Source organism: Lipomyces oligophaga (assembly GCF_038497815.1).
Source record: "Lipomyces oligophaga strain CBS 7107 unplaced genomic scaffold V1516scaffold_10, whole genome shotgun sequence".
Taxonomy (NCBI): domain Eukaryota; kingdom Fungi; phylum Ascomycota; class Lipomycetes; order Lipomycetales; family Lipomycetaceae; genus Lipomyces; species [Lipomyces] oligophaga.
In genome coordinates, this window is record NW_027117794.1 from 67,190 (window position 1) to 93,063 (window position 25,874).

The window sequence follows — 25,874 nt, forward strand, 5'->3', positions numbered from 1 at the left end:
GATGTTAGCTATATATTGTGTAGAACTGTGAAGACAAATTTTTAGACGCCGATGCTTTGATACAAATACAGTGATGATATACAAAACCTAAAATAGAACTTAAGTACTCATAGAAAAGAGAGCTTGTTTAGCAATCTTGTTTTTCACTCTATTTTCAACCATCTCGCCACTACTTTTGAATTCCGTGCTGGCCTCATACGCAGCAACGATTCTAGCCTCGTTCATGCCTACTTCGGCGTATCCAAGAGCCTTGATTGCATTAGCGTACCGAGCAATAGTCAAACGAATAGAAGGCGATATATAGTCATTTTCATCACTGTATATTTCCCAGCCTGCTTCTTCTGCCATCCTCGAGACGCTTACCCCCTGGGCTCCTAGAGGAGGAGTATGCTTGCGGATCCAGATAAATCCATTTACACCCATGAGAATATCGACACCACCCGCGAGCTCAAATACATGATTCTTTGACTTGATAACGAGCGAAGAAGGAATGGCTAAAAAATAGCCATTTCGTAGTTTACCATAACTTAGTGAGCGAGTATGTAGAGCGGCAGCTCCATCGGCATAAATAGATTGCACCTCGGCCTAATCGAATTAGATTATTGCACAAATTATTTCAGAAAGTATATGTCTTACATTAAATAAATCTCCCTCTTTTAATAATAAGCGCATTTGCAATTCATCGTTCTCGGATTTACGCCGTAAAACTCCACCGGGAAGATTAACAGAGCCAAGCATCAGTACCGCAGATTGTTTCGCACCTATATCTACTCTCCAGCTGCGAGCATTGACCTCAACTATCCGGCCAATCACATAATCACCAACTGCGGGAACATATCTGATTCATATCAATAAACGTCTATATAGGATATCAAAAATAGCCAAAATTATTCACCCACCTTCCACGCAGAGGTGTTACACTAAGAAGTTTATTGACTCGTAGAATTGACCCTGCCACTGATGAATAGGTACTGTTTCCAATTGAATACGTTCCATGGCCTCTATAATTAAAATTAAAATTTGTTGTTCGTAAGTATAGAGAACTGACAAACCTCATCCATGTTGTATCTGAAGTTACTAATTCTCCAGGTGTTAAAATGTGTCTTCCTTTAACCACCCCGCCCACCAGGGTTTCACCGTCCTGAGCGTCGGAGGCCAATGTAAATAAATCCTCGCTTTCGTTCTCGTCTGACTCTGAATTCTCATACGCAGAATCACTAGTATTTGAATCGTTTTCATTAACTATTTCATCATTGTCGTCCATGTCAACGTCCTGATCAGTTATCTTCGGTCTGACTCGTTCATCCTCCTTTTTATGCGAACCAAGAATTAGCCCAGATGAGCTAAACAAATCTTCGGACGGATGTATCGTAACAGAAGGCATATTTAGGTCGATATCATCAGCCTGTAAATTTAAGGACAAAGAGTCTGCAGATGCTGGATTGGGACAAGTAATGAAAGCTGAATCTTAACACTATTGTGGGTTATTGCGCACGAACGCATGGTCTGTACAGTCATCGAGCAACATTCACAAATTCAGCACAGCTCTAAGATTCTCTTTATTGCTATGCACAAGTAGGATAATTTGTTGACATCATTATGAACAATTTACAGGCTTAATGTAATGTAAATAGAGTTATTATTTTTTTAAACCAGAGATGAGTCATTCACTGATCGTAGTTCGGCATACTGTAGCGGACTGACGTTATCGTGGAACGCTGCTTGTTATATGGCATATATATCTAAAACATGTAAGCACCTTGTACCTAACAACGCGTCGCGCTCTTGGATTGCTTAGTGCTCGTTACAGTATCGCCGTAAATTCGTCGGAATTGACGCTTTAGATAGCTTTTGACAAGAATCGGAAGGAATATAGATTTTTTGATCGCTTGAGTTCGATTCGGGATTGCCTAATTTCTGTTTTTGGATAAAATTCGCTTTGATTTAAATAAGCTGCCATAACCTGTGCTTGCTAGAGCTGGTCTGATATCCTGTTGGCTACGACTCCCGATCGTTCACTCTTTTCACCGCATTAAATTAGAGTCCTCATCGTCGGATTACCGCACTTTTATTGGCTTTTCTACTATTTTCTATGTCCACCAAATTTAACCCATTAGTTCAGTCTTTCCAGCCTTATAGCACCAATGGATCTTCAAAACTGAATGGACTGGTCTCCTCAGGGCCGCCAACGTCATCGCCGGTCGCCATACCAAACAGAGACCAGAGTTCCGAAACTACAGCAAACAGCAATACTCTCAAGACGATTAACAATCATGCGGGTTCAGTAGGTCGCAAGGGAATAGGTTCTGCGAGCCTGGCTGCTTCTCCGAGAAATAACCAATCCCAGCGGTCTAACCACAAGAACTCACGAAAGAGTCCAGGTCGTAATCGAAAACCAATGGTCAATGCGGACGATATTAGTCCAGAGCATGATGCTGCATTGATAGAGCAGGTGAGTTCTGTTTGTCACTTTTAGTATGAAAATAGTTCTGTACTGATTTGGCATGCTAGTTTTATGGCTCGCGACGTCGGCGTAACCAAGTCTCGGTATCACACCTCTTGAATTTCTCGTTAACACCTCGCGAAAACAATCGTCCTCGTCATCATGCTCCTTCCTGGCAACGCAGTAATTCATATGTCATGGACAAATCGCAGTTTGTGAATGCAAACTATCGATTTGTGGTCCATCCTAGCGGTGATTATACATCCCAGTCTCTCGATCCTGACGTGGTCATTCCGTGGCATTTAATACTGCAAATAATTGTATCGAAGCAGACACAGCACAGTTCTTGCCCAATATGTTTGACAGATGACCCCGTTGCATCTCGTATGGTTCGCTGCGGACATATTTTCTGTCTTCCCTGTCTTATGCGAATGCTTGAATCAGAAATGCCAGTGACCTCGCATGGACATGAAGCTCACAACACTCCAAAGAAAAGAAATATTTGTCCTCTATGTTTGGACAGTGTTTCCCTGAGCGATGCCAAGCCAGTTAAATGGGTTGATCATCCAGGAGATGCGTCTGCGGTACCAATTGAAGGACAAGATGTCCTACTGCGACTGGTCATGCGCAAGCCCGGAAGCGTCCTCGCTCTTCCTAGAGATGGGGGTGAGCAGCCTGTTGATCCAGCAGATATTCCGTATCACTACGCTGCTGAGGTTATGGACTACGCTAGACTGATGAAAGGTACCGAAAAGTACATGATGGCCGAGTTTGAGCGTGAGATCCGAGAGCTTGAGTTCTTGGAAATGGAAGATGGAGCGGAGTTCGGAGAAGACGGAGAATGGTCTCATAAAGCAATTGAACAGATATTTGATTTAATGGAAGCCTATCGCGGTGAGATTGGGAATGGACCAAAAAAATCTAGTGCTAGTGATTCTCGAAGTCGGAAACAGCGACGGAACTCTAAACTAGGTCGAGATGATAATGAAGTTTATTTGAGATCGTCTTCGAGCCGGATGTCTAGCTCGGATACGAATAGCAGGTCCCGGAGTCGAATTGCACAAGGAGACTCGATCTCTAGTTCATCGTCGGATGCGCTCTATCATTTTTACAAGCCACGTGATGCCTCTAATTGTTTTCTATCGCCTCTTGACATTCGCATTTTAAAAGCTGCTTTTGGATCGTTTGCTGCCTTTCCATCTACCGTACTGGTTAGAGTAGAGCACATCGTTATGGATCAGGTTGTCGACGATGAGTTGAAGAAGAGAACAAAATATTTATCGTACCTACCGACCGGAAGTCCCATTCATTTCTTGGAGTGTGACTGGACGGATATTGTCAGGACGGAGATATTGAAGCAGTTTGATGAAGAGATAGAGCAACGACGAAAGATGAGGCATGATAAGGACGCGAAGGAAGAACGAGCTTTTCAAAAAGCACGAACAGCGGAGGAAAATTCTCTTAAGAGCAGGCCTACAGTGCGTCGAACAGCCGACGGAGAAGATGAGGAATTCATAACACTGGGAGATTTTGGTGGAGAAGTAGAGGCAGATGATGATTATGAGTTGTCGGAGGCGCTGAGACGATCAACGGTTGACTTTGAATCTGCATTTGGATCTTACGCTAGCGATGATTTACATGACCAAGCCAGACTATCTGATATTCTGCTTCGGGACGCGAGTGGGTCACCAATTACTGACTCTCCTCAATGGCCATCCCTATCTACGCCACCTCAAGGATACTCGATGTCCTCTTCTCCTCGGACTGGCGGATCTTCCGGGAGTAGAAATACAACTGTTTGGGGTACGCCAGTCGTTCAAGCAAGCAGGCCTGATCAACAGAGCGAAGATCATTCTGGGGAATGGGATGGTTGGGCAGATAGTTCTATGTTTCCACTCGAAACTAGCATGACAACAGAATCGCCAAACACGACTACGTCAGGACGGAAGCAGAAGAAGCAGAAGAAGAAGCTTGTGTTGATGTCTACTGGAGGACATTGGCAGGCGTAGTATCATTGTTTTTGGGGATGCTTGTGAGTGATCATTTTGGTGGAGTATATTCTATTTGGTGCACACGAGTCAATTAATATAATATGCATTTAAGGAATCCGTAGCAATTTCATTGTTGGCGTTGGGTGGATATTTTCTGGGTGGGATCACCAGATGAAAAGCGTTGTCGCCGAGTTGAGTAACGTCCTAACTGAGGGGTCGGAGGTTAGTTGGGAGTTGATGATGTCAGTGATGCTGGATGGCCGGCAGGAATAGCACAACGTGCTGAAACAGAAAGCATCCTTACATGAAATCTGCTTTGTTTTACGCTAGACTTGCTGGTAAAAGCAGAAGCAACAAGCTTGAGCAAGTATTGGAATATGTCTATTCCCTTTTTATTGATTTGCGGGAGTATGTGGCAATTCAGGGTAGTAGGTCCCTTATAGTGGATGTGACAAACTGACATGAATACTATAGGTTCGAACTACGACTCGCCCTTAAAAGGGTACGAAGATGTACGAGTTACATGTCCTAGGTGGTGAGTTAGAATAAAGAATTGAATCAGGCAGTTCAGCATAGGGTTAACAAATTTAAGTCATAATGCAAGTGTTGTTGCGTTGAAGCAACGAAGATTCATTTCTTTTTGGTGGATTCCAGTCATTCCGACAAGCTGGGCAGATGTGAGAGTAGACTTGATTGTGCCTGTTTCAGAAGGACTAATACAAATTCAAATAGGTATTGCAATGTACAATATGTCCTTGGAGCCAAGAAACGACCAAGGAGCAACTTGACGGGATGAAAGGAGGTGCAGGTGGCCCGGTTAGATGAACTAATCAATATTTCATAAATATAATGGACTATAATACATCACCACTTAAATGACGAATGCTAATGCAAAAGCCATTCCCAATCTGTAGCGATCTTCTCGCCTACAAGATTCACCAGTTCTTCGCGAGTTGCCATGAAATTGTGATCACGGTAATCGAATCCTGGGATCACAACCTCACTGATTAAGCATGGTTCTGTGGTTGTGATATAACTGGCTTTATAATCTCCACCCTCTACAATCCATTGCAATTTCTCCCCGTTTGCGACATCCTGACCAACATTAAATGTTTCCAGAGTACCATCTGGATGGATCAGAACATACTTGGCCTTCCCACGATGGAGAACATGGATTGTCCGTGATTTATTCCGATGAAATCGCCCACTAGGCGAATGAGGTGTAAGCAAATAATATATCAAAGTCGACTCATTTCGTGTGGTATCATCAACATCGTCCTTGTGTTCATACGGATTCGTCACTGTGGATATCGACCGGTCTGTCTCCACGAAATAACCGCCTTCGATATGTTTTTGCATCTTAAGCGTGCGGATCAAAGCAGTCGTGTCTTCGACTTCCGAGGAGGTCGGACATCTAGCGTCAAAGGATTCAATCGCCATTAAATTATCCAACAGTATTATAATGCTAATTCCAGTAATATGCACAATCGACTTGAAAAAATAATTACCTTCCAGACATACTTTAAATTTCCAATATCGTCAAGGTATTACTGTAATCTTGTACTTTGTACCGAAACAACAATCTTCAAATTCATACAACGCCAATTAAATAAAATACATCGACCCAAAACATTATAAAAATCACGAGTTATTGTACAAGAAGAGATAATAAAACAAAACTGTAAAATACTTTTCTTTCTGCTCAAGCCTGTTCAAAAATTCCCCTCATTTCCCTTAAAGATTCAATTAGATTCACTCGATGTGAATTATCATCGTTATCAATCTCTTCAGCATTCACAGAAAACAACTTCTGCCATACCGACAATACACCCCCGGAATTATTATATCCATCAGGACCACTTATAGGCTCAGGCCCGTCTAGCCAATCACCCAATAGCTCCGGTCGCTTCCAACGCATTGCCATTTGATGACGCACTTGCTCGGGAAAAAAATAACCTTCCGAGCGAATGTGAGCCAGAATCCGACACGTCCACTCATATAATCGTGAGGGCATGTATAGAATAGCCATGCATAGATAAGAGTGCGCAACAAATAAACAACCCGGATATTCTTGCTCAGTCGCATAGAACCCAGCGACTATCCTTGCACAAAGACTTGCCACTTCAGAGGGATCAGCAGGATCTAGCGGATGCCCAGTTGTCGCAAGCGTAGAATGTGAAGCAAAGAATATCTTCCAACCGTAATATAATATTAAACTTAGTCCAACATCATGCTCTTTGAACACAAGCGGACAAACGATATCGTCCGTTGGAGTCCGTATTTCGACCTCTTCAAAAAATTTTTCTCCGAAATTGTTAAATACTATCTTGCCCTGTTCTAGTAGTTCCCGTCGCTCATCTTCTAACCTCTTTGGCGTATATTTACCACTTCTCCTGCCCTCAGCAATTGTGCATACCTTGGCCCACAGAAGTCCTATGCTAGCATGGATCTTATGCAGATGTATTGTAGGGCTGCTGTCAGATCCGTAGAACTGTACTGCCTTTTGGCGCACATTTGAGTGGTGTGAATCATGCCATGGGTCCTGAAGCACCATTGACGCACCAGACGCTATTGAGCGCCGAATATCGGTATACCGCAACCAGCCGAAAAGAAATGAGTGATATTGATCTTTAAAAAAATTGTCCATTGTATAATTTGACTGGACAAGATGAAAAGCAGCGTCTTCGTGAACTATCTCGTTTTTGACATCTCCAAGGTACATTTCAAGACAAGCAAGAATCAAAATTGCCGAAAGAATTCTTAAATCTGGCGCTTGATTTAATCCTCGCTGCAGTGTCTTAACGGCCTTGTCATAATTTTCAAAAACAACCTCAATATCAGGATCCCGGTGGCGAAGTGCATAGTGGTATGCAGAAAAGGTGGCCAGCGCATACATCAAGGGTTCGCAAGTGGCGGACACATCAAGCAAATAATCAAAAAATCCGCATGGGTCAAGAGAGAGAAAGTAATGGCGGTGGCATATCGCCCTTCTGTGATAAGCAAGCAAAGCAGGTACATCCATCGAAGATAGCGACTCTGATTTGCTTAATACCCCGCTCGCATTTATCGGCGACGCCTGGGTAGACGATCTGGGACTTGAAACATCGGTCGACGTACGGGTCGAAGACTGCACGGCTTCGGAAGAAGAAAACTGAGGATCAAACAGAGTGGGCAATGGAGATTCGTGTGTGAGTGACGTATTTAAAATAATAGTGTCGTCGTCGAGATTCGTGGATATTAAACTGGACGAAAGTATAGGCGAATGTGTATGTACATCCTTGCCTGTAGGGGAGTGTTGCTTGGCCAGAGAGTCGGACTGCCGAAGACGTCGCGCCTCCAATGCTCGCTGTCGTTTCGATAAAGTCGAACGAGGTGCCGGGAAAAGACACTCACGTTGTCCCTTTTTGCATCGATTGCATATAGGTCTGGTTTCGTCGCACTGGCAAAAAATATTAGCATAAAATTGCGATTCTAAAGGAGGATAGATGGCACGGAAATGCTAGCAGACCTTTACTCGCCGCTTCCTGCAAGTGTAACAACCCGAGCGCGTTCGACGGTGCGATGGCTGGAGAGGAGTATCCGTAGCGGGAGGCGATAGTTTCTGTGGACCATCTTTCGTTTTTGAGGAGTTCGACATGAATAAGAAAGGTGATACAGCTCTAAGCTCTGCGAAAGCTCTTCAACGCTGGATCTCTTGCAGACCGGTCTGCAAGGACGGTTGGAAGGAGGAGCAGCAAGCAAAAACAACAAAAGCAGCAGTAGTAAACTGAAAGGCGCAAATTGCAAAGCTGCGAGTACAAACAGACGAAACGCAATAGGCTGCAGACAAATCTGAGCTCTACGAGGTCTGCGAGATCTTCGAAGCCTGCAGATGCGAGGTGGAGAGAAGATTTGCTGCTCTACCGCGCCAGCTACAGCCAAACGTATTGAAGCGGGCCCGGTGGCATGAACAACAGAGAATGCAGACGGCAGAACACTATGTTTGACAGAGGCGGCGACCGCAACTGCGCTAGACGAAACTGCACGTCTCTAGAAATCGCTCGCCTTGGGCTCTGGATTTCTGTAAAAGTGGTTGACTCCGACGCTAAGAGCTGGTGGGAGGGAGCAATTTCGAGAGCGTTAGCAAACAAATACGTAAAAAAGTCGAGATGCTGCGGGACGAGGGTGGTCCTCCCACCAACTAGTTGCACGCTAAACTAGACCCGCTCAAGGTCGCTCAAGGTCGCCCAAACTCGCCCAAACTTGCCCTGCCGCCTGAGCTCATCGACACTGCCCTCGACCCTTGACCCTCGACCCTTGACCGCTACCCTGCCCTTGCGAGACAGGGTGTGCGAGACAGCTTGACCAGGTGCGCAAATCTTGTCCGGATTGTTCTTGTTCACCTGTCCGTCCCGGTCCTCCATCCCAACGTCCAACGTCCCAGTCGTCGTCCAGTCCGGCCACAGCCATCCAGACGTGGCGGTGCCAATGTGGCTCAAATTGAACTCACTGCACAAGTGAATCCGGATTCAAGCCAAAGCATACGCTCAGACTAAATAATCATGCCATCATGTGATGGGCCGGCATGTGAGCCTGTTGAGAAGTATTCTGGGGACAGAGGTACGGAATGTCACACGTGATCGCGACGTGCCGAGGCACCGAGGCAGAAGCAGGTTGTGCGAGCGTGCTTGAGCGCGTACGAATTTGTCTTGTCCTTGGGACAGACAGCTAGCTAGCTAGCTGGGACAACTGGGCGGAGAAGAAAGAAAGTGTATGCAATCTCCTTTGGCTACGGCACTGCGGCAAGTAAGTGTGGAGAGCTCGATCTGCTACTTCCTCGGTCAAGATTTGTGTTTCCCCACATTTTGAGCGTGCATCTGGACAAGACTTATAAAGCAGAACAGCAGCACACGGCTGGAGAAGAATGTGCTAAAGTCGTCTTCTATTTCCAATTATCAAATCTATTTAGTCGCAATCCTTCTTTCAAATCAAATGCCGGATCTACGCTTCGACGACCTTACTGTCGTTATCACCGGCGCCGGCGGCGGTCTGGGAAAAGCATACGCTCTTTTCTACGCTTCCCGTGGTGCAAATGTCGTCGTGAACGACCTGGGGGCTCCGCTCAAAGGTGAAGGTTCCTCGTCCTCGGCCGCGGATCTCGTTGTTGACCGTAAGTGCTTCGTTGTTTCTACTCTGTTTTCCTTGCGCAATTCCTGATCCTCTTTTCCCAGAAATCACAAAATCCGGCGGAAAAGCTATCGCCAACTACGATTCTGTCGAACAGGGCGATAAGATCATCCAAGCAGCTGTAGCTGCCTTCGGATCTGTTCACATCCTCATCAACAATGCTGGCGTACTGCGTGACCGCTCATTCAAGTCTATGACCGATCGCGACTGGGATCTTGTCCATCTAGTTCATGTCAAGGGTGCATACAAGGTATCTCATGCTGCCTGGCCGATCTTCCGGAAGCAGAAATTCGGCCGCATCATCAACACGGCATCTGCGGCTGGTCTATATGGCAACTTTGGCCAGACAAATTATTCGGCTGCTAAGCTTGCTCTTGTCGGTCTTGCAGAGACGCTCGCAAAGGAGGGCGAAAAGTACAATATCACTGCTAATGCTATTGCTCCGATCGCAGCTAGTCGCATGACTGAAACAGTCATGCCTGAGGATCTACTCAATGCCCTGAAACCTGAGTATGTCGTACCTCTTGTCGCCTATCTCACACATCCTACAACCACAGAAACTTGGGGAGTATATGAGTTAGGTGCCGGCTTCGTATCCAAGCTTCGATGGCAGCGCAGTAATGGTGCTCTTTTCAAGACTGACGACTCCTTCACGCCAGCCTCCATTCTCGCTCATTGGCCGAAAATCGAAGATTTTGAAGATTCACCTCAATATCCTTCAAGTCCAAATGATTTCCTGGGTCTACTAGAGGAAGCAGGCGCCTTGTCACCTAATCAACAAGGATCTGTTCCGGTCGATGTCAAGGACAAAGTCGTAATCATTACTGGATCTGGTGGTGGTCTTGGTCGAGCGTACGCCCTATTGTTTGCCAAATTAGGAGCTAAACTTGTCATCAACGACGTTGCTAATCCTAACGGCACTGTCGACGAGATCAACAAGTTATACGGTAAAGGCACTGCTGTTCCTGATAAGCATTCGGTCGAGGATGGCGATGCAGTTGTCAAGACTGCTATTGATGCTTTTGGCACAGTTCATGTTGTTGTAAACAATGCCGGCATTCTGCGGGACAAGTCATTCATGAGTATGACAGATGATTTGTGGGATCTTGTCTATGCGATACATTTGCGTGGGACTTACAAGGTCACAAAGGCCGCTTGGCCATACTTTCTTAAACAAAAATATGGTCGTGTTTTAAATACTACCTCTACTTCTGGTATTTATGGCAACTTTGGGCAGTCTAATTATTCCGCTGCAAAAATGGGTATTCTCGGCTTTTCAAAAGCACTTGCCCTTGAAGGGCAAAAAAATAATATTCTTGTCAACTGCGTCGCGCCAAATGCTGGCACAAACATGACACGCACAATAATGCCCGAGGAGATCGTTCAAGCTTTCAAGCCCGATTACGTCGCTCCCCTGGCTGTTCTCTTATGTTCCGACAAGGCCCCCGTCACTGGTGAATGCTTTGAAATTGGTTCCGGGTGGATCGGTAGAACACGATGGCAGCGATCAGGAGGTGTTTCGTTTCCATTGTCAAGTCCTTTCACGCCTGAACTTGTTCGCGATTCATGGGCCAAGATTGTTGACTTCGACGATGGTCGGGCAAATTATCCAATGACTACTCAAGAAAGTTTTCAAGCTATCTGGACCAATGCGACCGCGCAGGAAGAAGAATCTGCTCAAAAAGAGACATTCTCACCCCCTATTGGCAAAGTCTTGGTTGAGTCCAAGTACAAATATGATATTCGCGATCTGATTTTGTACAACATCGGTATTGGTGCCAAAGCCACGGAGTTGAAATATGTATACGAGAATTCTGAAGATTTTACAGTTTTGCCAACTTTCCCTGTGATTCCATATCTGAACAGTCAGATGTCTCTTGAAATGGACAGTTTGGTGCCGAATTTTAATCCCATGATGCTACTTCATGGCGAGCAATATCTCGAGATCAAATCCTGGCCTATAAGTACCGCTGGCGAATTGACCACAAAGGTGAAACTATTAGAAGTCCAAGATAAGGGAAAGGCTGCTGTAACTGTTTTTGCAGGCGATACGTTTGATGATTCTGGAAAGTTACTATTCCATAATGAGTCTGTTATATTTATTCGTGGTAGTGGTGGATTTGGTGGTTCACCGAAGGGAGCGGATCGTGGGCTTGCCACGGCATCTAATACGCCACCGAGTCGTGCTCCAGATGCAGTAGTACAAGTCAAAACCAGTGAGGATCTAGCAGCAATATACCGTCTTAGCGGTGACTACAATCCTTTACACGTTGATCCATCGTTTGCTCGAGTGGGTAAGTTCCCGCGACCCATTCTGCATGGTCTTGCAACGTTTGGTGTAACCTGCAAAGCGGTTTATGAGAAGTACGGCATGTTTAAGAACGTTAAAGTACGATTTGCGGGACATGTATTTCCGGGAGAAACACTCAAGGTTGAGATGTGGAACTGTGGGAATGGTAAGATCATTTTCCAAACTAAAGTTGTCGAAAGAAATGATGCCCCTGCCATTTCAGCTGCAGCCATCGAACTTGAGGACTCCAGCAAATCAAAACTATGATTTCGAAGATACACAGTTGTAAGAGAGAACCAAAAGGTAACTAAGCTAGTAAATATATATATGTATGAGATAGCTTGATTAAGCAGTATGAATGCGTAGTTACATAAGCACTTATTAATGGGCTGCAATGGGAGATGGCTGCTTCGCCAGGAGTCAAGCCGCCAGATAACAAATTCATCTGATCCGATAATCGGAGAGATTATTAATTGAGTAGTCGGTTATTTTCAGATATCAAGAGGGTATGACGGAAAAATCAACAGCGGTTGGGTATAAGCGTGATCGGATACTGACGCGACGCGAGGTAGAAGGTCTGATCGCGGAAGGAAATAAAATTGTTATTTATGAGGGCAGAGTATTACGAGTTGATTCATGGCTTCCTCGGCATCCAGGAGGAGAAATAGTTGTTTTTCACATGGTTGGCCGAGATGCTACGGATGAGATCAACGCATATCACGCAGAAGAGACGAAAATTCAAATTCGCAAGTATCAGATTGGCAAAATCAGAGGTATTTGGAAGAATTTCATTCCACCCATTCAAGGAGGAGACTTTCGGAAATTGGATGAGGCAGAGATAGATGAAGCGGTTATATTGTCAGATCAGTCTGCAGGTTCCTCAGGAGAATCGGGTACTTCTGAGGATGAAGAGGAATTGGGCAATTCTAGTGCGCTGAGTCGGTCGATAAAGTCAACGGCCGTAATATCGGTGCTGAGGAAGGCAGACGAAGGCAATATCACTAAAGATAGGCATGTAGCGACGATTGTGTCACCAGTTGCTAAGGAATTACCTGCAAATCAGAATATGATGGCAGAATACGAACGGAACTTACTGGAAGAAGATCTAGAAAAATATCCTTCGTTGGATTATGAAACGCAGTTATATATTTCTCGCAGATATCGCCAGCTGGAGCAACGGTGCATACGGGAAGGTTTATTTCAGTGCACATATTTGAATTATGGAAAAGAATGCGTTAGGTACTTTTTGTTCGGTTGTTTGACATATTTGTTTTTACGATGGCACTGGTACATGGTGTCCGCCTTCTGGTTGGGCTGTCTATGGCATCAGCTTGTCTTCACTGTTCATGACGCCGGCCATCTCGCAATTACTCATAATTTTTTTCTCGACAACTTTATCGGAGCCTTCATTGCTGACTATATCGGCGGACTGAGTGTTGGATGGTGGAAGCGAAACCACAATGTACATCATATAGTCACGAACGATCCTGTTCATGATCCAGATATTCAGCATTTACCATTTTTTGCAGTTTCAACGAGATTGTTCGGTAGTGTGTTTTCTACGTACTATCAACGTATTTTAGCGTATGATGCCTTTGCAAAAGTGCTTATCCGCGTTCAGAATTGGACATATTATCCGATTTTATGTTTTGGTCGATTCAACTTATATCGATTATCGTGGGAATATCTGCTGAAAGGTCTTGGCCCTCGCCGAGGTCAGGCGGCCTGGATTCGCTGGTTCGAGATTGGTGGCCAGATATTTTTTTGGTGGTGGTTCGGTTACAAATTAGTATACCAGACTTTGCCTAGCAACGGGGTTCGATTTGCATACGTGATGGTCAGTCATATAGTCACGATGCCAGTACATGTTCAGATCACATTATCGCATTTTGCAATGTCCACTGCAGATTTAGGTGTGACAGAATCGTTTCCGCAAAAAATGCTGCGCACTACCATGGATGTCGATTGTCCTACTTGGCTTGATTTCTTTCACGGCGGATTACAATTCCAGGCGATCCATCACTTGTTTCCGCGAATGCCCCGTCACAATTTTAGAGCTGCCCAAAAAGCGGTTATTGAATTTTGCGACGATGTAGGTATTCAGTATTGCATCTACGGATTTGTTGACGGGAACAAAGAGGTCATTGGTCGTTTAGCGGATATTGCTAAACAAGCTTCCATCATGGCGGATTGCACGAACCATTTGGCTCATGAAGTTGCTGTCACGGGTAAACTTGACATGTAATTGACTCGGAAATGAGAGAAGGATTGATGAAACTGGATAGATATGGGAAATAGGGAACGGAAATTTGGTAGCCTAATATATACACACATATATTCATATTTATACTTCATTTAAATTGTTAAAAGAGGAATTGAAATGAAATGAGATGAAATCGCACAAAAAAATGAATGAATAGAACAAAAAAATTATCAACTGAAATAGGACGTTAACGAACAAAATTACAAGTTTACAGCACGCGTAACACGTTCCGCGGTGACACCCATGATTGCTTTAGCTTCAACTGCCTTTTTAACAGAATCGACAATGAATGCAGCGTGTTTTTCGACACTAGGATGGTGTGCCTCGATCAAATCGACTAAGAAAGAATATGCGTATGAGGCAGCTTCCTCGTCGTTGACGATTGGTAAGGTGGGAATCCACGCGTCAATAACTTGATCAACATTCGGCACAGCAGCACGATTAAACCTTAATATTTTCGCAATAGAAGCTGAGGCATTCTCGGTCGCATGCACATTATCTTCAGAACGAGCGTCTGGAATCGCAATGATCTGAAACAACGTAGGAATAACACTGCCGACCGTTTGCGCAAATGCTTCACCGCCAAATTGGCCGGCTACACCAATACCATACGCAGCAGCTTGCCGAAGAGTCGCGTTGCTATCAGTCAGTGCAACAGCAATAGGCTTTAAAAACAAGTCGTTATATCGCCAAGAATCCTTTCCGCAGAACTCAATTAAATCATCGTAAACACATAGCGAGAACTCCCGGCAGTCCACTTCTGGACGATTTGAAAGCTCATTCAAAAGTGGCATAAGCTTTTCGAACAATGGCAAATACGATTCCCGCTGTGCTTTGAACACTGAGTGAATAGATTTATTCACCTCACTTAATAACTCCTCGTCTGTTTGCATATCTTCATCCAGTTCTTGAGCTTCATATTCATCAAACTCATCCCCGGCTTTGCTTGACCGCTCTCTGACTCGATCAAGATAATCGCCGATATTGCTTAATATGGATTCCGTAAATTTATCCATATCGTCCTGAGTCAAGCAATGAACTCCAACTATCTCTATGCTTTCATACAGACATGTGTAGAAGCAAGTCAGAAGCTCCACAAATGGCTCACCAACTAAGGCATCAAGAAGCTTTGTCACAATCAGGCGCCAGCATTCGGCAAGCTTCTGTGTATTTGCGGGACCGGATACTTTGATAGAATTTAATAAATGGGGGATTGCTTGTGCGGACGCAATCCTAACTCCTTCATGAAAAAAAAAGCTTAGCGACGGAAGAACAATGTCATGTAGTACCTCTGCAACATATGGTTCAAAACCAGCACCAAGCTCAGCTGCATAAATTCCCAACAGCTCGATCGCCGTATTTTTATCTTCTAAAGGACTCGTCCGGATTCCAAGTTGCTTGCCTTGAACAGGAACAATATCCCAGCCTTCTTGCTCGAACTGCTCAACTTCAGAAGGATCGTCAAAAAGTTGTAAATCAGGCTTGATCTTGCCCATTTCAAGTAGCGGTGGCATAACCCCAGATAGATACGGCAAGAAATCATGTCCTAAAACTCGACACATTCGACCCCAAGCTTGAATTAAATATGACTCTGCGGGGTCATCAGGCTCGGTGATGGACTGTTGAATGTTGGCATATAGCTGGATTAGTTGCTGCGACATTGGCGCAAAAATCTCTTTCCCAACGGCGAGCGCAATCAAAGATGAACACTCAATCGATCGCGCTCGAAGCATATGGTATTCTTTTCCACCATCAGATTGCAGAACCTGAAAGAGCATGGGCATCATCGTGTCGTAGTATTTAGCAAACTTGGTTTCCGCAGCGTCAGCAACAATTGCAATTGTCGTTAAAACCTGTTCCTGGACGTATTTCTTCGGACTTTGTAACAGAGTCATCAAGTGACTTAACAGATTATCCAGATAAGGTTCCAAAATCTCCTTTTCTGATTCTTCGCAAAAATTAACTAAAGCAGCGGCTGCATGGACTTGAACTCTTGGTTCGACAGATTCAAGTGTCTGAATCAAAGAGGGTAGTATTCTTGAGCTGAATTTTTCTTCAATTTCAGGTGAAAAATCAGTGCTCATCTGGCCAACAGCATTACATGCCGCCCATTGGACTCGAGGATGAGGATCTTGCAATAGTGGCAAGACCATATCGAGAACTTTAGAAAGTTCAGTCATCATCACTTCACGGCAGCCCTCGGCAAATGAGGACACGGCCATCAAAGCGGCATGGCGTTCTTGCCAGCGAGCCGATGCCATCATTTGAGGAAGCCATTGGAAGAGAGGAGGCAATAAAACATGACCGCCTAATTTTAAAGCCAGTCGATCCAAACTCTGGCGAGCAGCTACATGGGTTGAATCCGCATCATCCGAATCCAAATCATCGTCTTCTCGCCAAGCTGTGGCTTCATCATCATCATCTTCTCCAACTTCGGTCATCATTAATAAAGTATTGACCACCATCTCACTTGAATAACTTGACTCCTTCTTGCACATACCCGGCGCCTCATCCGCAAAAGTCGTCAATAATTCTAGAGCAGTTGTACGGGTCGCCGAATCCATCTCCCTGTTCTTTATGACTGCAATCCCAAAATCGACAACTGTCTTGAACATCGGACGAAAAAGCTTTGGCGAAAGAGAAGCTAGTTCAATCAAAGGTGTCATTGCGTTAGCAAGTTGTTCAGATTTGTCCGGGATATTTAGCGGTGGTAAAACATTTAGAATATCCGGTAAGAGAGGCTGTAGAACAGATCGAGAAGAAGTAGCCACAGTCTTGTAGAGAGAGGTGTACGCAACAATAGCACCAATTCGAACATCTTCAGAAGGATCTTGAAATGCGGCCCGAAAAACTTCAGCAACAGCCGGAAGATGCTGTTTCGAAATGATATTTGGAGATGCAGCAAAGATTCGAAAGGCAGATTCGCGTAGTCCCTCACTTGGAGACTTGGTTGCAGCGAACAAGACTTGCAACAGCTCAGACCATTTTTCATCGGTGCCAATAGTTAAATCTGAAATTGTATCGCATATTTTATGTCTAACATCTTTTACTTGTTCATTACCCAGCGCTTGTAGCAAAATAGCCTTGATTTTCTCACGCACTTCAGGTGTGATGGTGCTCGACATTCGACCAGTTAGTGCATCACTATTTTCAGGTTGCTTGGATCCAATACGACGAAAAATAACGGCAGCAAAGGCACGCATCTATGAGGAATATTAGCAGTCTTTTCCTTTGGGTTGACGTTCAAGTCTTAGGCGATGTGCTACCACAGCAACAACTCGCAGAAATACATACAGTCTGATCTGGAGCCATCAGGGCCTGTTCTGCTAATCCGAGCATAAGCATATCAAATCTCTGCTTGATCCATTCATTAAGACTTTCTTCTGCTTGCGATCGAATTGTGTTGTCAGACGAGGTCAAATTTTGCAGGAGGGCCTGTAGTGCTGCCGTAGCCTCTGCAGGAAGATTCGACATGGTTGTCTGCGATTGGTTTCAGACGAAAGGAAGTACAGCAGAGGAAAAAAAGTTTCTTATACAAAATTAGAACACAAATAAGAAGCTCAAACGATGAGATATTTGTAAATTTCCTGCTCTTTCGCGGATTACCTGTCACGCAAGTCCGATAAAGAGCAAGTATTCAATACTTTGGAGAGGAAAAAAAATTGGGAAGGCTGAAGGTTTGCCCACGAAAGGAATGAGATTAAAAGAAAAGCGGAGCTAACTAACAGCGACAGCGCAAATAACTACGAAATACGCGGCGATTCATTTGAAGCTCGCAGTCATATAAAGTTTTTAAAAACGCTTTTGATTTAGTGTTCTATTATTTGAGATTTTAATTATAACTGTCTAGTTGTACGACTAATCCAGAAGACGGCTGGTGGGATATTATTTTTTAAGCGAGCCCGGCCAAGTTTAATAAAATCCGGATGCTCAGTACAAAAAATTAATTTCAATTAGCTATTAAATAAAATAAATTCGTAATCATAACATCCTTCAAAATTATTCACCATTATCCAAAACAAGCTCTATTTCGACAGTCTACTCAAGGTAAACACTACTAGAATCGACGCCGCTAGCGTGACCAATGCCCCAGGAAGAAGTAGCTCATTAGGTACACCCGGAATAGCTTCAGCAGCATCAGGCTTGGGAGGATGACCATATTGACGAGGAGCAACTTTTACCTGAGTATCTTCTTCTATTTCCGATTCAAGGGCCATCTCGCGTTTTAACGGTGACGGCTCTACTGGAACAGCTGCCACCGGTGCAGTGAGAACAGAAGATATAACTGAAGCAGAAGTGGATGGGATTTCAACTTGTTTGTCAGGATGATGTATGAAAGCGTTCACTCGATTAGTACCGACCTGACGAGCAAGGTTGATTGCTTCAGTCAAGTCTTCGTCAGTTGCCACAACAATCGCATCTCCGTCGTCATCAAGATAAGAGATAGCAAATCCAGGCGCGGTCAAACCACCGACCTTGGAAATCTCAGACCCAAGTTTCGAAGCTATCACTTCCCTCAGAGCTGCATAACCTTCTTCAGGATCATGCTGAATCCTATGAGTTCGACCATTAGGTGCTTTAAATTTGAATGTCACACTCGGATCTTCTTGCCGTCCGACAACAGATTGGGTCACTGGAGTAGTTGTAGATTCGTCAGCAAAATGAGAAATCGAGTCCATCGGAACCACATCCGGATAATTCATTGTACTGATCGGAGAAAACGTGGTTGGAGGTGATGATGGCGGTTGGAGATATGAGTCTGAGTATGGAGTACCGGCTCGGTGACTACTGAGGTGCTCGGAATGCAAGGATTCGGCATCATTATCGAGTGACGACCAAAACTTATTCCAAGCTGGTCCTTCATTTTCTGAGACTGCCATTGAATGTATTTGTTCAAGCGTAGCATATGTAAGTTTGAGAACGTCAACCATACCGATGATTTCATTGTCATCGCCCATAACAGGTAAGTTTAAGTAATGTCCATCATGCATTTTGCGAAGAGCAGCTTGAATACTCATTTCTTTCGGAGCAAAATCAGGATGAGGAGTCATAACCCGAACGACACTACACCTTGAAGGATCAAGTCCAGCAGCGATAACACGAAGAACAACATCTTTACTTGTGAAAATGCCGGAAATCGCATTTTTATCGGTGACCAAAACTGCTGTCGTATGATTTTCACGCATCAGCCGGGCTGCGTCACGAACAGAAGTGCGAATGTTGACAAATGTAGGAGGATTTCCATCTAGAACCGATTCAAGATTAGGTCCAGCCATCTTGATCCGTAGGGCTTCCACATAATTTATTATCTGAGCCGGCTGAGAAGTGCCAAGCTCAGTCTGAACGCCTTCTAGAGCATCAAACAGCTTTCTTGAAGATTCATACGATCGTTCGAGCTTCTCCATAGCTTCATGAAAGCATTTCGTAATATCCAAAACACCAGAGATATCTTGGTTTTCGTCCATGACAGGCAAATGGCGGAATCCTTTTCGAACCATGAGATCGAGGGCATCGGTAGCAGACGTATCGGTACGAGCGCACAGAGGGTTTTTGGTCATGATATCTTCGATTGTGACATCTCTTGCATCTGTTCCAGTTCCGACGACTCTAAATGCGAGATCTTTAGCAGTGAAAATTCCAGCGATTTTGTCATCATCGTCAGTTACAAGCACACAATTTTCACGTTTGGCTGACATTAATTGGGCAGCTTCCGCAACGGTCGTATTTGGTTTAATTTGAAGAGCAGGACTTGGCCGCAAAGCTAGAACAGTTCCCGGAGGTGGACGTCTGATTGTTCGGTTTTTTCCGGCTACAACCTTTTTCTTACTAAGATCACTTTCATTCTTCCGTCTGATTGCCTATATGTTGGATCAAGATTAGAATTTAACATGGCCTGGATAGACAAAAGAGACGATTTGTGCAAAATTCCTACCTCATCGCGGCGAGTTTGCCGCTTCCGACTGTCGCTCATTGGCGCGTTATTGGGGTCTTCAGATTGGGAAAGAGAAGGGATCTGCGAAGGAGCAGGTGAAGAAGGCGGATAGGCCGGCAATTGCTGTTGCTGTTGGCCTTGCTGAAGAGATATTGGTTGACGCTTAGCAGAAGAGGCCATGGTTTGGTGGCGTATAGACGAGGCCATTGTAATTTGGTTTAGAATTGTTTCTATAGTTAATAACTGTAATTGATAATGACGAGCCTCGGGAATGCGTAAGTATATTGGAGACGCGAGCGATATTGAGAGACACTTTGCCTTAATTGGGTAGCTGAATGGGCTAAAGGATCAGGGAAAGAAAAGGGGCCTAGAGCGAAGGGGGAGTTCGTGTGAATGAAGTGGTTTTGCCTAATTCAGATAATTGAACAAAATCGGACAAACAGATCTATAAGATTTAGAAAATGAGAATTCGCAAAATAGAGCAGAGAAGATCAGTTGCAATATTGAAATTCAACCTCAGAGAACCCAGTTAGGTCATAGATAAACATAACAACAAGGCTAAGGGCAATACGTAAACAAACATTAACTCTAAACCCTTGCTCAAAATCCATTCACGTGATTACTTCACGTGATATAGAAATTGTAGGGTAATAGGTGTGACTGCTATAGGGTTAAGAATCTCTACGTTGTCTGAATAGACACAAGATCGACTGGTTGGGTTTTGGAGATGTCTGCAATAGCTAGTTTGGAATCCTAGTAGAGTATCGAACACTTTTGATTTTATATTTCTTTTTTATCAAATAGATTTATAGATACATCAAGATGCCGAAGAAGCGCCAATCCAACGGACGTAACAAGAAGGGACGTGGACACGTTAGCTTTGTTCGCTGCTCGAACTGCTCTCGCTGCACGCCTAAGGTATGAGTGAAAGAGGAATTGGATTTTGTAAATGATATTAACAAGAAATAGGATAAGAGCATAAAGAGATTTACTATTCGCAATATTGTTGAGTCTGCTGGTACGAGATATTTGAATTCGATAAACGCTTATGGAGCTAATAAAGAATAGCTATTCGTGATATCTCAGATGCGTCGGTCTACACTGAGTACGCGCTTCCTAAGCTTTACTTGAAGCTCCACTACTGTGTGTCGTGCGCCATTCACAGCAAGATTGTTCGTGTTCGTTCGCGTGAGGGTCGTCGTATCCGTACCCCCCCAGTCCGTGTTCGTTACAACCGGGTATGTATTGTATGATCGTTTTGCGAAAGCAAAATATTAATTTAAGTAGGATGGTAAGAAGATTGCTCCCCAGTCTGCTGCACGAGCTGCATTTGCTTAAACGATTTTCCAATTAAGTTTATCGATGGAAGGATGCCGGTTCAACAAAAGCATGTCTTAAGAAAACAAGTTTTAAAAAGTATTGTACAAAAATATATTGGTATTATATTACTATTATATAGAATGATTTAGCATCTGTGATCTGATTTTGATTTTTCTTTGAATTCGATGATTGCTTCATTTAATCTTCCATCTGGTTTGAAGTTAGCAAGACTGCATATGGTCTCTGTCGAGCAAAGACAGCGATAGGTGGAATAACGGAATACAAACCTTTGTAGGCGGCCTTTAGTAATTTTATTGTACTTGGATCCAGCTTTCTGCCGACTTTCAGTTCTAAATCTTTAGTATGAATTTTGTCTTGCTTAAGCTGGCTGTTGTCAAGTTGCGCAGGCCTATTTCTAAATTTGGCCTGGACTCGAATTGTAAAAGAATCTGCAAGTGAGACAGTTGATTTATGGGATAACCCTGGAGAATTACTGTCGTTATCGATTGAAATGTAGGAGGAGCCTGCAGACGAAGAATTCAAACAGATTGCCCATTTTGAATTCGGCAGAGCGGTGAAATTGAACTGCTCATGCGGACCAATAGCTTCTGCGGTTGCGCTGATTTGCGAAGCAGGAGTCGAAGTAGGAGTCGAAGCAGAAGTGGCTATGGATTTACCAGCTGACGAGACTGAGATGTAGCGACCCAAATGAGATCTGATTTTCAGGACGGGACTAGTTGATGAGGTTGTTGGGGTCGTCGAGGACAATATGAAAACCTGGTTCACAGACTGAGGAGTTTGGGACATTGGCGCCGGCATGGAGAATAGTTTTCCTGCACCGTCGGAAGCCAGACATTGATTATTCTAGTGAAGATCAAATTAGTAATCAACACCATACATGAGACGATATTGAGTGGGACATACGCCATTGATGAAGATGCAAGGGCCGTTCAGATCGTAGTCGAATTCTGCAGTTACCCATTCAGTGCCGTCCGAATTCTCGAGGTCTTGATCCTGGGTCTGAACTGAGCCTGACGAGGAGGTGGAGGGATGGGCGAGTTTTCGTTTCTTCACGATCCCTTTTGAGGCCGATTTGTCGGATTTGAATTTCAATTTGGACACCATTGAGAGAGGTAGAGTAATGTCCGGACTGGACATGCCAGATGTCGGTAGAAAGTATGTAATAGAGGGATTTAGGAACTCAAACTCCCAAGTACAAGGTGCATGAAGCAATGTACCACCGACTATAGTCTATTTGCGTGGCTGTCTCAAAAGAGGTGCCTATCGTCCAACTAAAAATACATACTTGCTTATTAACAAGTGAAAATTCAAATTCAGGATGGAGAGCAAACTAGAATGACTTCATCTACAATTGATGTCTTCTGATCTAGTATGCCAGTTAAATACAGCCTCGCAAAAAACACCTATCTAGCCGATTCCGTGTAGTAGCTGTAACCAACTATTTCTATTTAGTTTTTAGTTTGCTTTCTACAAATGTGCGCGTCAGAGGACTGGATCTGAGCACTGCATGAGGTCTCTCTTGTACCTCACGGGCTGCCGAGACGAGTAGGGTCAGCCTAGTGGGATGTTTGGATAATGCTTTGAGACACAAGTCAGAAGAAGACAGACTGTCCATACACAGCACAGAGAAAGCAGCGCTGGCTAGCTCATACTGTTGCGACCAAACAGGCTCGGAAGTTCCGCGACCGGCGGAAATAAAACTACAACTGCGAATAATCTGCTAGAAGATACGATAATCTCGAAACGAGCCTAACTTGTCGGATCTTGCCATTTATTTTCCTATCTTAATTGCGGGCCTTCCGAGTTTTGCAGCTCAGAGTTATGGTTTCCCGCAGATATGTAAAGTTGGGTTAATCCGGCGCGAGGAGTTAAGAACATAAGTGGAGCAGACGTGACAATACGTGACATGCGCGGGTAAGCGCAGCCAGACAACAACAGTCTGGAGAATAATAGCGTGCGTCGAGAGTGATGAGACATCGGCGAGACTAGACTGGCTGTCGTCGTTTGTAAGAGCTAGCGGAGATTGGGATAGACAGGAGGAATATGCAGAAAAGTACGGGGCAGAAGTCAGTCAGCAGGCAGTAGTAGAGCAAGTAGTTAGAGGCCAGTAGAAGCTTCGGAAATATTGAACAATGGGGCATAAGCTTGATCCGCCTAAATCTTTGCTGGCACACAGGGTCACTGGTTAGCGAACTAGCTCGCTAGTTGGCCAGCCCAGCCAGCCAGCCAGCTCGGCCGGATGTCTACTAAAAAGTCTTATCAGGATCCGAGAGCTCGAAAAATCGGATTAATCAGACCCTTCCTGATAAGAACACAGTAAATCAAGCATGGACTACCAATCTACGGTCTGAAGGGCTAGCGCACGGAGTCCTGATAGCGAATACAAGTGCAGTTCGCGGTAGAATGGGACAGGAACGGATGTAGGCGGACAGGCAGACAATATGGGCAGAGCAAAGAAGAGTAGGATCCAGCAGCCCAAGATGGTATCAAAACAGTCTAAAACAAGACATATGGTCCGACGGCGCGGCGGGAGATCAATGTTTAGAAGCAGGAGGCAGGGGAGTCGCGGGAGACGTGGCCAGTCCGGGGTCGGTCGGCCGCTCAGCAAGTCAATTAGTCAGTTAATCAGTCGGTCAATCGGTCAGTCGGCCAGACAACAAGTAGTACTTGGAAGAGGTAGCATTGACCTAGCGGGTGAGCGATACTATCAGCACCAAGGGGTGCCCCGCTCCATGAGCGCAGGCAGAAACGAGAAGAATTCCAGCTGAGGCCCGCCGGCGTAGTTCTAAAATAGTCAAAAAGAGAACAGCCTGAAAAGACAGCGCCGGCGACAACATGATTAGGGCAACCAGGGGGGGCAAGCTCTGTGAGCCGAGCGCTGCCATACAAACGGACTTGCTGTGTTCTATATTCTATACTGGACTGTCCGTCAAGCCAGGCCAGGAAGTTAGTAAGCCAGCCACCCAACAAGGTGACAGACTAAGGGGCGAGGGGAGGGAGGGCCAACCAAGATAGGATTAAGGTTTACACAGTATTGATCCGGATGTATCGCACAGTCTGTAAACCTACTTTCATCAACTATCGACAGAGATCAAAAATGGCTTCACAAAAGTGTATCAGTGACTGACATTGGCCAAAGCAAGGCTTGGTTTACATGGTCCAGCGGAGCGCGGTCGCGCGCGCGAGCCGGCGTAAACCTGGCCCGAGTAGGATGTCAGGACCGAATAAGAAGTTACTGGTGCGGAATCAGCTGCTGATCAAGAGATCCTCGCGCTCGCGCCCGGCCTGACCGTGAACTGACTTGCGTTGAGCAGCGAGCAGCGAGCAGCGACCAACAACGAGCAACCAGCTCTTAGACTAAACAGCACACTGCACCTGCGGGAGCCCTTCCGACGGTTAAACTGGTAGCTACTGATAGAGAGAGCCAGAATCATGATAAAGCGCACAGCTGCTCAAGCATTGACTAGCTTGCAGACCCTCTCTAAGAAGTGGCAGATGTCCTATTTCCGATCCCATCTGCACTTATTGCAGCCGGACATGCTAGATCTACAACTTTACATTCTGCACACATCCTGCGCTCAGTAATCCATCATACCGTCTCCTACAGGCCCATCCTCCACACAAAACCATCGCAATAAGCACTCCCCAGCTCAACACGACTGCCGATGTCCCTACAATCCAAGCCAAATCGGCCAGGGTCGTCGGCGCGAACTGCCGTCGGGGAAATGTGACAGCCCATAATCGATGATTCCACTTCCACTGAGATTCTACGCCATCGCTTAGGAGTCGTCAAGGGGCTTGTAAAACGTCCGAAATATCTGGCAGCAGCGTCTCCCAGAGGTGCACAGTCTGTGAAGCTTGCAAAGGCTGCAGGGTCAACAGGGCCAGCAGAGCCAGCACACACACAAGGACCGCGGCACGCGCGATCGAGCCCCGAAATACGCCGTCTGTGCCCCGAACAGGTATTTAAGTCCAGACGGGTGAATAGCGCCTGTGTAAAAACCGATACACCCGCTAATGAAACACCCACTAATGAACAGAGTCAGACCAACAAAAGCACGCAGATAGCTCAACAGAGTTCAGGCGACCGTCGGCGCGCGACGGCCTGTTGCAAGATTACTAGCAATCAGGCAGAGGGTCAAGGGTGGCCGGGGCTGCCACCAAACAGGTGGTCTGAGGTAACGAGGGCCAGAACGGCAAGCCGGAGGCACCGTCTGCGCGCACAGCATTAGGGAGTTTCTAAGGCGGGAACCCGAGCGTAGCTTATTTGGAGGGTCGAGCTGGCAGACACTGGAGTCGGAACAGCTCCAGTTTGGCCAGACAACGCGGCCCTGAACGAAATTCTTGGATTACGTTGTTCTGCGCAGATTTACGCGGTTCGAAGCTATCGTGATCTGTTCTGCGCTGAGAACACTAGCCTTTTACTGAAGGAATGTAGATTTATCAGA

The 25,874-nt window shown here is 45.1% G+C and overlaps 11 protein-coding genes across 11 annotated transcripts; 5 read left to right on the top strand and 6 right to left on the bottom strand.

The window, feature by feature from the left end:
- Positions 1-99: 99 nt before the first annotated feature.
- Positions 100-1,264, bottom strand: V1516DRAFT_629789 (uncharacterized protein; the record flags this gene model as incomplete). Its single annotated transcript, XM_066919906.1, has 4 exons — positions 100-585; positions 637-838; positions 900-1,001; positions 1,053-1,264. 4 exons carry the CDS (start codon positions 1,262-1,264, stop codon positions 100-102), a joined length of 1,002 nt encoding a protein of 333 aa, XP_066774958.1.
- An 828-nt stretch (positions 1,265-2,092) lies between these two features.
- Positions 2,093-4,452, top strand: V1516DRAFT_666670 (uncharacterized protein; the record flags this gene model as incomplete). Its single annotated transcript, XM_066920763.1, has 2 exons — positions 2,093-2,452; positions 2,512-4,452. The coding sequence occupies 2 exons, from the start codon at positions 2,093-2,095 to the stop codon at positions 4,450-4,452; spliced, it is 2,301 nt and encodes a 766-aa protein (XP_066774959.1).
- Positions 4,453-4,667: 215 nt separating this feature from the next.
- Positions 4,668-5,289, top strand: V1516DRAFT_116431 (uncharacterized protein). Its single transcript, XM_066918604.1, has 4 exons — positions 4,668-4,842; positions 4,909-4,969; positions 5,027-5,111; positions 5,167-5,289. The coding sequence occupies exons 1-4, from the start codon at positions 4,812-4,814 to the stop codon at positions 5,257-5,259; spliced, it is 270 nt and encodes an 89-aa protein (XP_066774960.1). The 5' UTR covers positions 4,668-4,811; the 3' UTR covers positions 5,260-5,289.
- A 23-nt stretch (positions 5,290-5,312) lies between these two features.
- Positions 5,313-5,853, bottom strand: V1516DRAFT_681815 (RmlC-like cupin domain-containing protein). The gene has a single exon (XM_066923294.1). The coding sequence runs from the start codon at positions 5,791-5,793 to the stop codon at positions 5,320-5,322; it is 474 nt and encodes a 157-aa protein (XP_066774961.1). The 5' UTR covers positions 5,794-5,853; the 3' UTR covers positions 5,313-5,319.
- A 152-nt stretch (positions 5,854-6,005) lies between these two features.
- Positions 6,006-8,297, bottom strand: V1516DRAFT_116717 (uncharacterized protein). Its single transcript, XM_066918605.1, has 2 exons — positions 7,943-8,297; positions 6,006-7,873 (listed from the first exon to the last, which is right to left on the bottom strand). Exons 1-2 carry the CDS (start codon positions 8,069-8,071, stop codon positions 6,137-6,139), a joined length of 1,866 nt encoding a protein of 621 aa, XP_066774962.1. The 5' UTR covers positions 8,072-8,297; the 3' UTR covers positions 6,006-6,136.
- Positions 8,298-9,405: 1,108 nt separating this feature from the next.
- V1516DRAFT_687838 (uncharacterized protein) lies at positions 9,406-12,157 on the top strand (the record flags this gene model as incomplete). Its single annotated transcript, XM_066923756.1, has 2 exons — positions 9,406-9,583; positions 9,645-12,157. The coding sequence occupies 2 exons, from the start codon at positions 9,406-9,408 to the stop codon at positions 12,155-12,157; spliced, it is 2,691 nt and encodes an 896-aa protein (XP_066774963.1).
- A 181-nt stretch (positions 12,158-12,338) lies between these two features.
- V1516DRAFT_681818 (fatty acid desaturase-domain-containing protein) lies at positions 12,339-14,313 on the top strand. Its single transcript, XM_066923295.1, has one exon. It carries the CDS (start codon positions 12,399-12,401, stop codon positions 14,133-14,135), a length of 1,737 nt encoding a protein of 578 aa, XP_066774964.1. The 5' UTR covers positions 12,339-12,398; the 3' UTR covers positions 14,136-14,313.
- On the bottom strand, positions 14,245-17,902 carry V1516DRAFT_116881 (armadillo-type protein). The gene is made up of 2 exons (XM_066918606.1): positions 17,448-17,902; positions 14,245-17,356 (listed from the first exon to the last, which is right to left on the bottom strand). Exons 1-2 carry the CDS (start codon positions 17,625-17,627, stop codon positions 14,354-14,356), a joined length of 3,183 nt encoding a protein of 1,060 aa, XP_066774965.1. The 5' UTR covers positions 17,628-17,902; the 3' UTR covers positions 14,245-14,353.
- Positions 17,903-17,965: 63 nt separating this feature from the next.
- V1516DRAFT_708962 (uncharacterized protein) lies at positions 17,966-20,606 on the bottom strand. The gene is made up of 2 exons (XM_066924207.1): positions 20,086-20,606; positions 17,966-20,011 (listed from the first exon to the last, which is right to left on the bottom strand). Exons 1-2 carry the CDS (start codon positions 20,290-20,292, stop codon positions 18,179-18,181), a joined length of 2,040 nt encoding a protein of 679 aa, XP_066774966.1. The 5' UTR covers positions 20,293-20,606; the 3' UTR covers positions 17,966-18,178.
- A 218-nt stretch (positions 20,607-20,824) lies between these two features.
- On the top strand, positions 20,825-21,731 carry V1516DRAFT_656658 (40S ribosomal protein eS26). The gene is made up of 4 exons (XM_066920345.1): positions 20,825-21,003; positions 21,055-21,103; positions 21,154-21,323; positions 21,373-21,731. Exons 1-4 carry the CDS (start codon positions 20,908-20,910, stop codon positions 21,421-21,423), a joined length of 366 nt encoding a protein of 121 aa, XP_066774967.1. The 5' UTR covers positions 20,825-20,907; the 3' UTR covers positions 21,424-21,731.
- On the bottom strand, positions 21,682-22,530 carry V1516DRAFT_608833 (uncharacterized protein; the record flags this gene model as incomplete). Its single annotated transcript, XM_066919289.1, has 2 exons — positions 21,682-22,269; positions 22,330-22,530. Coding segments are annotated over 2 exons (789 nt in total), but the record flags the coding sequence as incomplete, so codon positions are not given.
- Positions 22,531-25,874: the final 3,344 nt, after the last annotated feature.

Coding starts and splice junctions, on each gene's coding strand:
- V1516DRAFT_116717 (XM_066918605.1), bottom strand. CDS start 8,071: ATGTCGAACTCCTCAAAAACGAAAGATGGTCCACAGAAACTATCGCCT. Junction 7,874..7,942: donor GCAGGAAGCGGCGAGTAAAG/GTCTGCTAGCAT, acceptor ATTTTTTGCCAG/TGCGACGAAACCAGACCTAT.
- V1516DRAFT_116881 (XM_066918606.1), bottom strand. CDS start 17,627: ATGTCGAATCTTCCTGCAGAGGCTACGGCAGCACTACAGGCCCTCCTG. Junction 17,357..17,447: donor TGATGGCTCCAGATCAGACT/GTATGTATTTCT, acceptor TATTCCTCATAG/ATGCGTGCCTTTGCTGCCGT.
- V1516DRAFT_681815 (XM_066923294.1), bottom strand. CDS start 5,793: ATGCAAAAACATATCGAAGGCGGTTATTTCGTGGAGACAGACCGGTCG.
- V1516DRAFT_656658 (XM_066920345.1), top strand. CDS start 20,908: ATGCCGAAGAAGCGCCAATCCAACGGACGTAACAAGAAGGGACGTGGA. Junction 21,004..21,054: donor GCTCTCGCTGCACGCCTAAG/GTATGAGTGAAA, acceptor AACAAGAAATAG/GATAAGAGCATAAAGAGATT. Junction 21,104..21,153: donor CAATATTGTTGAGTCTGCTG/GTACGAGATATT, acceptor AATAAAGAATAG/CTATTCGTGATATCTCAGAT.
- V1516DRAFT_708962 (XM_066924207.1), bottom strand. CDS start 20,292: ATGGCCTCGTCTATACGCCACCAAACCATGGCCTCTTCTGCTAAGCGT. Junction 20,012..20,085: donor GGCAAACTCGCCGCGATGAG/GTAGGAATTTTG, acceptor TCCAACATATAG/GCAATCAGACGGAAGAATGA.
- V1516DRAFT_116431 (XM_066918604.1), top strand. CDS start 4,812: ATGTCTATTCCCTTTTTATTGATTTGCGGGA. Junction 4,843..4,908: donor CTTTTTATTGATTTGCGGGA/GTATGTGGCAAT, acceptor TGAATACTATAG/GTTCGAACTACGACTCGCCC. Junction 5,112..5,166: donor TTCCGACAAGCTGGGCAGAT/GTGAGAGTAGAC, acceptor AAATTCAAATAG/GTATTGCAATGTACAATATG.
- V1516DRAFT_681818 (XM_066923295.1), top strand. CDS start 12,399: ATGACGGAAAAATCAACAGCGGTTGGGTATAAGCGTGATCGGATACTG.